Source organism: Cheilinus undulatus, linkage group 11 (genome assembly GCF_018320785.1).
Source record: "Cheilinus undulatus linkage group 11, ASM1832078v1, whole genome shotgun sequence".
In the NCBI taxonomy this organism is placed as follows: Eukaryota; Metazoa; Chordata; class Actinopteri; order Labriformes; family Labridae; genus Cheilinus; species Cheilinus undulatus.
This window is the reverse complement of record NC_054875.1, coordinates 38741796-38757885: the sequence shown is the minus strand read 5'-3', so window position 1 is coordinate 38757885 and position 16090 is coordinate 38741796. Positions and strand designations below refer to the sequence as shown.

At 39.6% G+C, this 16090-nt stretch overlaps 1 protein-coding gene across 2 annotated transcripts in view; it reads right to left on the bottom strand.

Moving 5' to 3' along the window:
• Positions 1-16090, bottom strand: part of samd10a (sterile alpha motif domain containing 10a) — a 94471-nt gene that overhangs the window by 65539 nt on the left and 12842 nt on the right. Inside the window, exon 3 of one of the 2 annotated variants that reach the window (XM_041800386.1) lies at positions 3070-3235. In XM_041800386.1, the coding sequence (XP_041656320.1) occupies positions 3070-3229 (160 nt within the window). In that variant the 5' untranslated portion in view covers positions 3230-3235. Of the gene's footprint in view, positions 1-3069; positions 3236-16090 lie in introns of those variants that run through there. The other variant, XM_041800388.1, reaches the window with a different exon arrangement.

Sequence of the window (16090 nt, the reverse complement as noted above, 5' to 3'; positions counted from 1 at the left end):
CATCACTATATCAACATTACGTCTAATCCTGCAGCTAGGGCAAAGGGTCACCGAGAGGTCAGTGGGTCACAGAGCAACAATGGCGCCATTGACGAGGAAAAGTTAACTTTTGGGGATATTTAGCCAAAAAAATGTAGATAAAACCACAGATCCTTTAAGCAAACATTAACCTTTAAACTTCCTAATATATTCACCCAACGGTGGAAGCAATAATATCATGAACTTATACCTGAAAGGATGATAAATAAGCCCTAAAGGTAAAATAGTCCGCTGTTGACATACTACTCCTGCGTGAACTCGCAGTTCTCCTGTGATCTCTTCCTGCTGATCAGGGCAGCGCTCTAGGCTTGCTTCCAGTGGGCGAGGTCGCTCACCTTCAGTCGGGCCAAACCCGCAGCGCTTCGGTGCGCGATGCAGTCATCCTATGTGGAAATTGCGGGTAAGCATGGCCTAGGGTACCATCCAGGCAGATAGGATGGTTACTAGAGCCCGACCGATTGATCGGCAAGCTGATTAATTGGGCCGATTATAGTGTATCACAGATTTATCACCGTCGGCCAATATGTAGCCGATATATTAACTTTTTTGCTGCGCTGGGATTTGTCGCTCTGCTCCTGTGTGTCCCTGCTGAACTCAGCCTGAGTGCCTGGAAAAAACACATGCCCACCATTATCTAATAAAAGACTATTATACAGCATTTTAACGTTGTCCAAGTTGCATCTTTGTGAAACAAACAAAGATAAATGCAACTGATGAATTAGTGTATATCCTGTATATATCAATGTTCTTATTTCATATATTGGCCGATACATCGGATATCAGCTTTTTTTAGCCCCCAATATCGGTATCGGCATCGGGCCCAAAAATCCCATATCGGTCAGTGGTTAATGGTTACCATGAGCCCCTGGTTGCGCTGTGGATGCCTCCAGGGCCGAAAAACATATACTGCTTGGAATGCAGTTTTTTAATAAATAGATTTCTTGATGTAGGAAATGTAACTAGCAGACCCTAGCTGCATGTCTCGTAATTTCTGTAGTGGGTCCAAGAAAGCAGAAGAAATCACTAAGAATGATGGCCAAAAACTCAAAATCTAAGGTAAAACAGTCACACTGCCATGTCTAACAGGATATATTTGACTTCCCCTGAGCCTGACCTGGCCTTGGCTCAAGGTTAAGGGTGGGATTAGGGGGTGTTAAAAATAATCATTTGCACAGTGCATCACAATGTACATCACAATGCTGCATCAATGCAGTGACAGAACATAATCGATGAATACTGATGCTGCCTGTAGATTTTCTTGCGGTGCCCTGACCTGTCATAAATCCTCAATCAATGAGGAATAAACAGAACAGCTCCTCAAGTTTTTCAACTGTATTCTTTCTTTTAAATGGCGCTGCTTTTCTTTTCTCGACTGTAGCAACTATCACATTTTCAATATCTGTTAACATTTTTGAAACCTCTTAAAGCAAGCCAGCCTTACATTAGTCAAAATTGACATACTTTTTGATATGCTTTAATACAAAACAATCTCTGGGATTTAAATGATCAGTGCCATCAAGAAGTGCCCAACACTGCATGCCTGACACTTCCATTTTTGTTGCCATTATCTAAACCAGTGGTTCTCAACCTTTTCAACCCATGACCCCCAAAATAAAGGTGCCATTGACCGGGGACCCCCACTGTACCTGAGGGTGGCTGAAAACAGCTATGCACATTCAAGAATAGTCATGTGCAGACAAGGCTGCCCATTAGGGGGGAAAAATGGGAGCGCTTTCTGGGGCCCAGCCAAACTGGGGGCCAGCAAAATCATGGTCCACTGTAAAGTTAAACTGTGGTATTTTATATTTAACCTGAATAATAACCACTCTTATCAAAGAAACAAATTTAAATTTGTGTAGTAAGTAGCCCTCTTAAAAATGTAAATCCTTTCGTTAAATACAGAATTAAAATCCATGAAAAAAACCTAAAATGGGTTATTAGATTGTAAAAGTAGCAGAAATGGGTTAGAAATGCCAAAAATTCGATAAAAGTCGCAAAAAAATAACTAAAAAACTGTAAAAATGGGTTAAAGTGGCAAAAATGGGCATATTAAGTGGTAAAAGGGGATTCAAAGGTGGCTGAAATTGTTTGAAAGTGGCAAAAACAGGTGGAATTTTTACTGAAATGGAATGAAAAGTGATAAAAACTGGGAAAAAAGGCTTAGCTGAGGCAAAAATAGTCTGAAACTGGAAAAAATTGCATATCAAATTGTGAAATGTGACTTAAAGAGTGGTAAAAGGGGTTAATAGTGACAATAATGTGTCAACAAAGCCAACAATAGGCAGAGAGTTGCAAGATTTGGTTTAGAAGTGGCAAAAACAGACAGAAAAAAAGTGGTGGAAAGGGTTTAAAATTGACAAAAAAGGGTTTAAAGACGCAAAATTGTGTTAAAATTGGCTTAATTGGTGTAAAGTGGCAACAGTGTAATTCAAAAATGTTCTTAGTTTCTTTAAGGCATCTGGAGACCCCCTCTCAGTGTCTCACAATGTTGAGAACCACTGATCTAAACAAGCATTGATACAGTTTATTATTAGACCATATTTGAGTAAAGAAATCCATTATCTTCCCAATGCTAACAAATGATGTTTATATGATGATGCAAACAAAGAGGCTGTGTTTGAGTAAAGGGAGAATAATATTTATGGACAGCCCAGTGTTATATATGTATTCATGAATCATCTCTTTGAAAAGGGTAAATAACCTAAAGTGCAGAAACAAAGGCAAGTGTTGGGGATAAGTGTGGCAGGAAAGTAACGAGTTAGGACGGAGGAAACAGGGTTGGGAGAGAGATGCTTTGAGTCATCAGTGACACTCAGAGCCGGTATAATGCTGATCCCTCTCTCTCTCTCTCTCTCTCTCTCTCCCTCTCCCTCTCTCGCTCCCTCTGGCCTGCCATCACTGTTGGCTTCTCTCTCTACATCAGTGTGACTCGCTGCATCTCCACAACCATGGTGAGAGCCTACGCTGTGTGTGAGTGTGTGGACACCTAGCCAGATGTGTGTAACTGTGTGTCATCGAGGAGGAGAATACCTTCAGCAGACTCTTCGGTAGGAGCCTCCAACAGGTCCAGTCCTCTCTGTCTCTCTTTCTTTCTATCCCTTCTGTCTTTCTGTCCGTGGCTGGCCAAGCTCCTCTCCTCTGCGTCCTGCTCTTCACCTGGCCTCCATGAGTTTAACTGAGGACAAGCCATTCCTCCCTGGAAGGTAAGCAGCAAAGCCAAGGGGGGTCTTCTTTATTTCAAAAGAAATACGAAGAGATTAGACAGACAGAAAAAGCAAATCAATGATAGTGAAGCACTTGTTTGGTCCTGCTCATGCTGCTGTTCTTTGCTTCAGCTGTTGCTCCTACAGATGATGACTTGTGGAAATGTACATGACATTACTTTTATATCATGTGCAGAGGTTTGGTAGTTCAATGTAGTTCATTCTGACTGGAAATGGATACAATTTTACAAAAAAAGGCAAACATCAGGTTGTATTAGGGCAGTTTTTTGGGCACATTTAGGCTAGTTTTAAATACCATTTGATTGAAGTAAAAACTAATTGTGCTGAATATACTTCCCATGAAATGAAGGCACAGAAATCAGAGCTAATTTACTGGATCACTGGCAGGATTAGAGACGAGGTCACTGATCATCCCACTCTACAAAAAAGCCACTGCTTTCATTATGTTTTTGTCAAAGTTGTCGCTGCACAGGGCTGTTCTGTCGACTCAGTTTCAGATTACTTGCCACACATTATTCCTCTGGACGTGTGTGCCGCCTGCATGCATGAGCTGCCCATTGTTGTTTCCCGCACAGACACGCATGAGTGACGATATGTTTGTTTGCGAGTTCTCACTCCAGCCTCAAAACAAAGAATCAATAAATGTTGACAATGATGGATCATGTCTCTCTCTATTGGTCACAACATGATTTAACAAAGTGAGTGACCTTCAACTCAGTCAGAGGAGATTAAAAAAAAAAAAAAGCTGAGACAAGACATGTTCCCATCATTAACACAGAAATGTTTGCTTTGCCATCTTTAATCAGAGTGCAGTTACGTAATGTGTTTGTGCCATGGAGGCGAAGCTGTCGTGGTTGAGTGATGATGACTTACTAGGGTGGCAGAATTGTATTTATTTATTTATTTAGCATTCTTTGCCACTGTTGTCCTTCCCATAGGCACAGAGATGGAGGGGTCTTGTTGAAGCCTGATAACATAGGAGTGTAGTTTAGCATAATATATAAGGAATTCTGATCATTGATAGAAAATCTTAAGTATGTGAAGTAATTCGTATAGGTTTTTTGAGCTACAAAAGGATGAATTTTTTTTTTTCTCATCCAGTTGTTTTTGTAATTGACTGCCTCTGTACAGTGGCGAGACCGGTGCGTCAAGGACTACAGCCTCTGGACCAACTGAGCTAAATCAAAAACCCATGTCACTGGTCAACTTTAAAAACTTTTCAACCATCATGCTGCTAAAGCGCCAGTTTTATCAGAACTTGACAAAATTTCTCCGTTAAAAGAAGAACAAAGAACAGCAGTGAGTTGTCTCCTTTTCAAAATCGACAAAAGTCGAGTACTTACACATCTATAGTTGCCATGTTTTGCGCTATTCCTCACTAGCTGCGCACGCGCAGCTCGATAGCAGCTACGTCACGTGTTTTGTTGCTCTTATTGGCCCGAAGAGATTTGACAGACAGAACGTTCACCCAATCATACTCCGAGTTTTTTCCAAATCCTCTGCCTTTTCTCAAACATTTCCTATTGAAGCTTTCCCAGTTGTGTGTGATGTGTGAAACAAATCCATCTGGCGTGTCAGGTTACCAGAACATATTGTGTTACAACCTTTATTTCCTGTATTATTCTTAACTTCTATTCCATATATCTCAGTGGGAGATTTTTTTATAAGAAAATTACAGTATTATTAAAAATATATATATTGATAGAAACGCATGGTATTAGATTTTTGCTATCAGATATTTATTGATATCGATACATACCAATATCATTATTCAAATGTTGTTTAGACTTAAAACTTCAGTCTTTACAGAGCACTATTTAAAATTTGAGGATGAACAAATAAACAAATTCCAGTTCTTGTAACACTTTAAAGTGTAAGGAATGATGCTGAATAAAGACACAGGTCTGTTGGTCGAGCCTTAAACTGCACTAACTCATTTGTTTGTACAGCCAATATTTACAGCTGACACAGGCAGATTTTTACAGCCAAAATATCAGTTGTAAGAATATTGACAGAAATGTTCATATCCGCAGGAACCAATCATTCACTCTTTGAGCTAATATCTACTGATATCCTAACCTAACACAACAGACAGATTTGTTTCACTCATCCATCTGGAAAACCTGTGTTGGGGAAAGGGCAGAGCCTTTGAAAAAAAAACTCGGAGGGTGAGTGGATGAACGTTCTGTCTGTCACATCTTTAGGGGCCAGTCAGAACAACAAAACACGTGATGCTGTAGGTGTGTACTGTTACTGAGGAATAAACTCCATCTGGAACTGCATAACGCGAACCATGGCAACTATAGACGTCAGGACCCGACTTTTGTCGTTTTTGAAACGAAAACTTAATGCAGTTCTTTGTTCTTCTTTTAACGAAGAAATGTCATCAAGTTCTGATAAAACTGACGCTATAGCAGCATCCACGCTAATCTCTTCCACCATAATTGCGCCTCTTGTCGCTGCTTGCTTATGTCACGACTCCACCCCGTCCGAAAGTACTGCCTCTTACTCCTGATTGGTCCCGTCGCTTTCTTACAGGGTCCAATCTGTTCAGAGCTTTGCAAGATAGAATCGCCAGCGAGAAGCACAGAAACGGGCGAACCCATCTTCTGCTTTGCACAGTTACTGATATCATGCTGATAATACTGTGCATCCCTATATAGCCCAGTAACATAACATACTCCCCTGCCTGCTCACGCGACAAAGAGTCTGCAGGAGCCCTCACATCCACATGGGCAGCACAGGTGGAAACCTTTTTATCCAGAGTTTTTTCTCTCATGCTGAAGAGCACTTAGCTTGTATGTATCGCCACATGCATCTCAGTTCACCTCTGTCCACACTGCACACTACAGAACTGGTCTCCCATTTTGTGCACGGCATGAAATGGCATGAAACAGGTCGTGTTCATGCATTTGGGATCAGCAGGTAAATTGATAATAAAGGAGAGGACCAACTTTTCAACGGTCATGGCCGAGCAGCCCAAAATAGTTTAAACAGTCCGCAGCTGGTCTGTTGGTGCAACTGCACAAAAAACACATTCTTGTTAAGGGCAAAAAAATAAACCAGCTGCAAATCAGATCAAACACTTCAATCCTCAGAGACTTTAAGTTCAAGGGATAAAGATGAAAAAAGAGAGAAACTTCAATATTATTGTGCACCCATACAGAGATTACAGACACTCTGTTTTAACTGCACAAAACAATGACAAAAAAACAGTAGCTAATGTTTTTAGAAAGTGTGTAGGAGTTTGCCTGCATTTTTGATAGACTCCTTCCACTTCTACCCACCTGTCTAATTAAAAGACAGAAGTAGTTTTTCTTTATGGTCTAGTACTTTTAGATACTATTGTTCATTAAAATGACAGAAAACATTTTTGTTTTAAGCAGGTGGTATTAAAAGTATCACAGTAGAAAACATTTTGGCCAGCTTTCAAGGCAGCACATCTATTAGGAGCCCCATAACCAAGTTCCTCCTCATTTTCTTCCTATTATTCTACTGGGAAAAGAAAAACAGTGTGATTACAAAACCTTTCAAAGTGAATAATATTGTTCTACAAAAGCATGTGTAGGTGCAGTCATCAGGTAACAGCTGGTTTATGTTCAGATTTCTACGCTGTGGTGCTGGCCATCACAAACACATCATGTTCTCCACATTCATTACATAAGTAAAGTCACAGCATGGCCCGTAATGTCTGCAAGAGACGCCCCGGGCCACTCTTTGTCATGCTGCTTAACACGGTGTAAATATTTCTCTGTGATGGCAGCCACTTGTCACTGTCAGTCACTCTCACATGAGGAGGCAGTGAAACACAGCTAGAGTGAACCTTCAGTCTCACAAAGGTCTCACACTGCCCTGAGGGGATGTGCCTCACAGCACACTCTGTGTCATACATGTTAGAGCGCATGGTTTAAAACATGGAGAATATTACATTCAGCCAAGGAAAATTCTTTGAGTCTCAGAAGGTACTAGCTAATAATCTTTTTGATATATAAATAGTATCTAATCAATGAAAAGGTCTACTCTATAAAATGGTGTCTACAGTTTTAGTTAGACATTACTTAGATAGAAATCAATGTGAGTTATGGTGTTCTTTGCCATTTTTTCAGTATTTATTGAGACATGAGATTGAACTCAATAAAAGAATACATGCTTCTGATTTTGAGGCTGCATTGTAAGTTTTAAAATAATGCCCCTTTTTTTCACGAGGAGGGGCACAGACATGTGCTGGTGCTTTAGCGGCTGATATCAAACAAGAGAAGCCAAATGCAGTCAGCGCCCTCTGCTGGTGATAAGGGTACTACTGCAATGTTTTGTGTTGTCAAATTGATTTAAATTGTCCATTCTGACTTTTAATTGTATTGCAAGGTATTAAGGATGTAAATCTTTCAATATCTTACAATTCAATTTGATTTTGAGTATGGGGGTCAAAATTTCACACAAATTGATTTTTGCTTCAGGCCCATTTCTAATTCGCAATACCTGATTTATTGCCATAAGAAGGTGATTATTTGTAAGTGCACCACAAAGCTGACAACTATCATAAAATGTAAATTAAATTTCTTCAAAATAATAAATCTTTCAACTTTTCAATATTTCATCAGCAGATTATAAATATAAAAATTAGGGCTGTCAAAGGATTAAATTTCTTACCACGATTAATCTCAGAATTTATGTAATTGCGATGAATCTCACATTTTTTTCGCTCTCCACTATTGCACTATTGCACTATGCATTTAAACTATATGTGTGTTGCTTTTGATTTTCTACTTTCCTAAAATAAGGGAAATTGACTTCTTGTTTAGATGCAAACCTACTTTTATTGGTATGAAATGAAAATGTGACACGCAGTGTCTTCTCCATAAACAGTACAAGGCAGTACATGGGACAAAGTCATACATTACAGACATTGAGAGCTACTGCTACTAATGTTAATGTGGCAGGCACAGCACACCTTATATTGATGCACCAAGGAAGGTGGAGAGGGTGCACAGAGGCTGCACTCACACTAGCTGTTGGAAAAAAAAAAAGTATGCTGGATGGAAGAAAGTATGTTTGTTTGAGAACATCGATTTTTGAGAATTGGGGGAATTCAAGGCCTCTCTTCCGAGGATCTCCTAAAACTCTGAGCCTTCTCTAAACACGCATGACAAGAAAAATGGCACTGATGTCAAAATTAACATCATTTTTTTAACTGTTTTATTAGTAACATGCTAACATAATAGTCCTACACACAGTAGTACCACAAGACCTTTGAATAAACTATCCAGTTGTTGTTTTATCCATATTCTAGATTTTTAAAACCACACAGCAGACAAAGCCGGCCCCTTATGAGCTCTTTGGGAACCTGGACCACTCACTGGGAACCAATGCTTTAAAAGGAGGTCTACAAAACAAAAATGACACAAAAGTTGGCTTAAAAGTTCCTTTCACATACAAATAGAGAAGCAAGTCAAATAAGCTTAAGTTTGATAAACAGGTGCTTACACTATCACAATCCTCAACATGCAACAGTATAAGCAGCTGAACTCCGTTTCTTTGCTGCACGTCAGATTCAAGTTTACAGTGCTGTGATAAAGTATTTATACCTTCTTCTTATTTTGCATGCTTGTCACACCAATATTTCAGATCAAACAAATGTAATACTAGACATAAATAACCAGGGTAAATACAAAATGCAGTTTTTTAAATGATTAGGATTGGATTGAATTGGATCATTTATGAAGGGAAGAAGCCATCCAAACCTACCATGCTCTATGTCAAATAGCAACACATCATGTCATGATCTAAAAAAAAAAAAATCAAGAACAGATGAGAAACAAAGTCAATGACACTCTGGAAAGGGTTTCAAGAACATTTTTAAGGCTTAGGGACTCTAGGAAAACATGGTGAGAGCCATTATCAACAAATGGAAAAAACTTGGAACTGTGGTGAACATTCCCAGGAGATGCCAGCCTACCGAATTACTCCAACAGTGCATCAATGACTCGTCCAGGAGGTCACAGAAGAACCTAAGAGAACATCTAAAGACCTGCAGGCCTCACTTGACTGCGTTAAGGTCAGTGTTCATGATTCAACAGTAAGGAAGAGACTGGGCAAAAATGAAGACTCCTCTCACATTTGCCAAAAAACAATGTGGTGATCCCAAAGACTTTCGGGGAAAATATTCTGTAGACTGACGAGACAACAGTTGAACTATTTGGAAGGTGTGCATCACTTTAAATCTGGTGGAAATCAAACACAGCATTTCATAAAGAGAACATAATACAACCAGTCAAACATGGCGGTGATAGTGTGATTGTCTGGGCTGCTTTGCAGTGGAGGACTTGCTGTAATTGATGGAACCATGAATTCTGCTCTCTACCAGAAAGTCGTAAACAAAAATGTCCAGCCATAAGTTTGTGACCTCAAGCTCAACCACTTCATAGTTATGCTGCAGGACAACGATCTGAAACATGCTGGAAAGTCCACCTCTGAATTGCTTATTTAAAAATAAATAAATAAATAAATATATATATCTATATATATATATATAGATATATATAGGTTGTTCATGCTCAAAAATACCTACAATGTGGCTGAATTAAGACAATTCTGCAAGGAGTGGGCCAAAATCCCTCCAGAGATTTGAAAGACTCATTGCCTCTTTATCGCCAACACTTGCTTGCAGTAACCACACCAAGGGTGGCACAACCAATTATTAGGTTTAAGGGGGGCAGTTGCTTTTTCCCATATGTCTCAGGATCATCAAGAAGTTTCTTGGCAAATGTGAGACGATCCTTTGTGTCCTTTTTGGTCAGTGGTGGTTTTGGCCTCTGAACTCTCCCATATACCATTTTTGCCCTGTCTCTTTCCTACTGCTGAATCATGAACCCTGACCAGACTCAGAGTCAATTTAGGCCTGCAGGTATTTGGATGTTCTCCTGAGTTCTTCTGTGGCATCCTGGAGTCATTGATGCACTCTTGGAGTAATTTTGGTCGGCCCCCAGTCCTAGGAAGGTTCACCACTGTTCCAAGTTTTCTCCATTTGTAGATAATGGCTGTCACTGTGGTTCAGTGGAGTTCCAAAGCCTTAGGAATAGCATTGTTACCCTCACCAGACTGATAGATGTCAATGACAAATACACAGGAAAAAAAAAGGTATCAGGAAGGGGGGTGTCATGACCTGGCTCAGTTAGTCACAACAAAGAAGGAAGACAATAATACCATGGCAAAGTTTTAAACAGATCTTTACTGTACAAACCAAACCAAATTAAACAGTTAAATCAAACAGTTCCTCTAACTGAACCAAAATAGACTGAATTAAATAATCAAATCAGGCAGTTTGCCATTAAACTGAATTAAACCAAACTAAATAGTCTGAAAAGCCAAATTAGACAAAATTACACCAAATTACTTAACGTTACTTCAAATGAGATCAAATTAAATATTTACAGCATGAAATATGTAAGTCAGTAAAGTCAGTAGTGTGGAATGTGCATGAGTGAACATAATGTGAGTAAATGTTGTAAAGTGCAAACATAACTAAAGCTCAGCCTAATCTAACATAACTAAACCAAAGTGTGGCATACCTGTGGAGGCCAGGTCAGAGAGAGAGTGAATGTGTGACTGCAGGAGCTTATAACCTCAACACATTGGGCCCAGGTGTGTGACATGACTCTAATCAAGGAGCTGCACTCACAGACACAGGCTGGAGACACTCAGGCTGACAAAACCAAACATCACATGATGTCATGGACATCACAGGGGAGATACTTTATCACAGCACTGTATTTTCATGTTCACCTTAGCAGGATCATGCAAATTCAAATGAATTGAAATGCATTAGTCGAGAGGCTCTCTGCCCTCTAAACTATGAATAAATACACAACAAAAACAGGAAGAAACCCTACAAAATAAACGTATGCAATACACTTCAACATTTCACCTATACATACAGGTGCATAAACAATCAATAACAAACATCCTGCCCTTACTTGAAATGCACATCTGAAACCTATGTTAATACACAGGGGACAGTGCATGCCACTCCACCCAAGCATACATGATACAATGTGACACTCAATATTCAGAAACACACAGATTTATGATTCATGCCACAAACTTGAAGCTCTAGATGAGCCAAGATAAAAATAATCTCTTCTGCTATCATTATTTTATCTACATGATGGTGTTAAAAGGTATGACTAAATTATAGTGATGAAAACCATCAGGACTCATTTGCCTTCCATTAGCTACAAATATGTAGGTTCACACAGTCAGGCTGGCATCCAAAATTCTCCGGGTTTCATTATGTTCATTATGTGTTTCATTATGTTCAAGTGTTACGTTTAAACATTGAACAGAGTGCTGCCACAGGCGACTAATCTCTGACATTGTCACATCTCATGAGCTCATGCATGTGCTCTCTTTACTGTTACACTTAAGACTCCCTGACACGCCTGTCAGCCTTTTAAATGGCTGTTTATCTCCTTTGACCACAGACACTTAAATGTGATGATTGACACTTTCAGTGATAACATTACTCTAAAAAAAAAAGGAAGGATGACATAGAGCGAAACTTTATACAAAGTTGTTACTCCTGGGCTGGCGAACTTTAAACAGACAGATGAACACAATTCTCTTTTTCAGTAGATTACGCATTCAAAAGGCTCCACTGAGACAACAAACTGCAGTGAATGGGTCAGCGAAGGAGATGAGGAGGTGCTAACGTGCATCCAGAAAGAAAAAACAAAAAACAGGATGCCCATCCAGGCCAGCTGGCGATAAATGTTTTACTCTCTACATCATCATCCAGAGGGCGATGTCCACATCTCAAAGGCGACTAATTAATCACAGCTCAACACCAGAGTTATTCAGCCTGGCTCAGAGACATGAGAACTGTAGTGTCACGGCCCAGCCACTCTCAAAATACTCAATCTGTCACAGCGGACCAAAGGCACAGTTCAGCCAGTTAAGCTCTCTCTGCTCTTTCCGTCTGCCTCCTCCCTTGCGTTTTCACACTCACATGGCCCGTCGGGTCGTCTTGGTTTGTTTCCTGATTACATAAACATGTGCAGATACAGAGCATGAGTTCAGCTCTGGGGATGTGTTTGCTAGTAATGTCACATAAACTCTGCTACCAAGGCATTCATTTGTTAAATTAAACAGTACCGATTCATCTCAGCACTTATTAAACAAAGCAGCGCCACTGTGGAAGTTATACAGTACGGGGGATTGTTTGGAAAATCAAGGGAAATTCTGCTCACTCAGGCTTGGTGGAGTCACTGGAGCTGAAATACAGCACGCTGGAGAGGGGGACGCATCGGCAAACTAAGATCTGTAGAAAAGTTGTTTTGATTCATGCGAGCTTTGGATCCTCCGGGCATGACAGTTAGTGTCCGAGAGCGTGCATGAGATAAAAGATCTGCACTGATCTGAACGTGCAGCATTTTTTCCTCAAGCCTCCTCCTACAGGACGCTTATCGCCTGAAAACATGCAGCCACAAATTGCCTTATGAGACAGTGTCTTTCAGCTGATTGTTTATGATTGCATAGAATCCTTACAGAGGAGATGCTCGCCTTAATCTTGTGTCCAGTCAATCATTTCTGATGTGGACATGAGGGAATAAGAATAAGCCTTTATTATAGACAGGTTTTTGTCTTTTTTATTTGTTCATAAGGAAATTTGAAAGAAAATGTTGATACCATAGGAGTCCTACACCGTCATGCAGTTTTTACGTGACGTCATTTCAAAACACCCCATAGTCTTAGCTAACAATGAAGCTCTAAATGGTATCATGAATCTAATTGGAAAATGTAGAGAATTATGGTAGTTATGAAGTGTGTTTCTATACCTATGATGACTCTGAAGGAGTTACAAGTTCAGCAGCTGAGATGGGAGAAACTTTGCATGCAACAACTGTTGTCCGGTTTCTTCTCCAGTCAAAGCTTTAAGGGAGAGTGTGAAAGAGAAAGCAAATGTTAAAGAAAACTCGCATTAAATCTCGACTAGAGCACACCAAAATGCATGTGGGAGACTCCATGGCCAAATGGAAGAAAGTTCCTTGGTCTGATGAGACAAAATTGGGGCTTTTTGGCTATCAGACAAGAGACAAGCCAAGCACTGCACATCACCACACACACACCATCCCCACTGTGAAGCACGGTGGTGGCAGCATCATACTAAAGGAAGGCTTCTCGGCAGTGGGCCCCAGAAGGCTTGTAAAGGTAGAGGGTAAAATAAATGCAGTAAAATATTGGAAAATCCTGGAGGACAATCTTATTCAGTCTGCAAGAGAAGTACGGCTTGGGAGAAGATTTATTTCCGCCAAGATAATGGCCCGAAGTGTTCAGGGAAAGCTGGACAGAAATGGTTTAGAGACCACAGGGTGAATGTTCTGGAGTGGTTGAGTCAAAGCTTAGACCTCAATCTAATAGCGGATTTGTGGCTGGACTTGAAAAGGGCTGTTCACATCCGGTCCTCGTGTAACCTGACAGAGCTTGAGCAGTTTTGCAAAGAAGAATTGAGTAAAACTTCAGTTTCCAGATGTGCAAGCCTGATCGAGATCTATCTACATAGACTCAGTGCTGTGATTACAGCCAAAGGTGCTTCTGCTAAATAGTGGCCTGGGGGGCTGAATATTCATGTGGTCACTTATTTCACACTACATATTTTTGTTAAATGGACATTACTTTGTAGAAATCTGTTTTCACTTTGACACTAGAGTTTTTTGTTTAAAAAAAAAAAAAAAAAAAAGTAAAAAAGAGGACAAATTATATTGACCATGACTGATTTAAAGGGTAAACATCTAAGGGGATGGATACGTTTTTAGGCCCTGTAGCACAGATCCATAAAGTAGAATAATTTTCTTAAAAAAAAAAAAAAAAAAAGAAAAGTTAATTATATGTATTTAGCACATTTCACATGACAAAGATTCAATGTGCTGTATATAGAAGTATTAGACAACTTAAATGAAAAAAAAACTTGATGCAATTAAAGACAAGATAAAAAATGACAAAGAAATTAATAAAATGAGACAGCAACACAATAAATAGAAGCAGGATACTTAAATGGGTGGAAAACTTAAATAAAGTGCAAAGACCGCTCAAATCATCAAAGATTTAGTCAAAATCTTGAGCAAAAATGAAAGTTATAAGTCTACATTTGAGTAGCCTGACACACCAGATAGACTGTTTAATATATATACAGTGCATGGGATATATTTCACATCATGAATGGAAGAACTTTCTATCACATTCATCCTGATGTAATCAGAGCAACAACATATGATGTAGTAGTTTTGGGCAGTCCCAGTTAGTAATTTACCTAGTGCAAGCTCGACAGGTAACCGTTATCATTGATCACTACCAGTTGAGTCAATTAAATCGCTAATTAAAGCTTATTAAATTCAGCAAGAGTTAAATTGACCAACTTGGTAAATTTAACTTGCTGAAGCTGGTAGAAACCAGAAGCAAAACACCATTTCCATCAAGCTTTTAGTGAAGCTCTTTGCTCTTCTTTTAATGGAGACATGTTGTCCAGGTCAAATAATACCACTATAGAATGCTTCTATGCTAATCTCCACACTGGCTGGCATTGTTTAACAGCTTGCAACTTGACTTGCAGTGATCCCTGCCCGTAGCTACTGCCTCGATCTTCTCAAATCACTCACTGTTTCATTTATTCTCAAAATATGAAATAAAAGAGTAGAAATAACCTCATAAATACACAATTAAAGCAGAGAATATGATATTGTATAAACATTCCGTTAAAAAAAATGTTTGTTGCTCCCAATATGTTTGAAACAAATTTGATACACTAATAAAAGGGATTCATGTCACCCCTATTAGGCCCCCAATGGATGTCGTAGTAAAAGCATTTATTGCTCTTTAAGAGCTTTGCTGTGCAGACGTAACAGTGGACTTTTAATTTTGAGTGGCACTTGAACTGGTCCTAACTCCTTTCTGTGCCGAGTCTCCTCCACTCAGACCGACTGGACATTTCGTCATCGACTGGTGTGTTGACTGGCATCGTAATGAAGCCTGAGTCTTTCTTCTGTGTGATTGCCTCAGTCCTTGAGAGTCAATGCTGCCTCTACATCATCTCTGATAGCACTCAAAGTATTGCTCCACATTTGCTCGTGAATGTTGCTTTCCTCCGGCAATTTCCATTTCACTGTTCAATCTTCTGTTGAGCAAAGTGATGTGCTGAATAGCAATCATCATCTTGTTTGCAGATGTGTGGGCATGAAGACCCTGATTGCCTGGATTATGAGCCTGTCTCCTAACAAAGAGCATGAGTGTGTCTGACATGCTTTAACCAACGCTGAGAAGACACTTCTACCAACCTAATAGGTTAATTTATTACCCCCCTGAAATTCTGATCATCTGTCAGCTCTCTGATCTCACTATTACCTCTGCTGAGTATCTATCTGTTCCCACAGCACACGTTGCATTCGCGTGTGAGCCTGATTCCATCATGTGTAAACATGTATTGGCTTGGGACAGTATTAAAATTTTTAATCTTTTTTTCCAGCATATTTGTCCATGTCACCTTAATCAGTTATTTCGTCTTGTTCGCTCAATCTCAATCTCTCATCCCCTTTGTGCTGTTGTAAATCCCGAAAGGCTCGGTTCTCCTAATTCTTTCCATCTGTCAGTCCCGCATCGCATATTCTATTTAATACGAATTGCTTTCATCTTTTGCACAGGATTTTTTATTATTATAAAAAAGCTTTTCATCTATTTTTACATCTGTTGCTGTAGGCTGGAGCTATTGTGCAACAGAGACGGAAAAAGAACACAGCTTATACTACACACAATAGATGGCATTTAAGAAGCATTAGTGA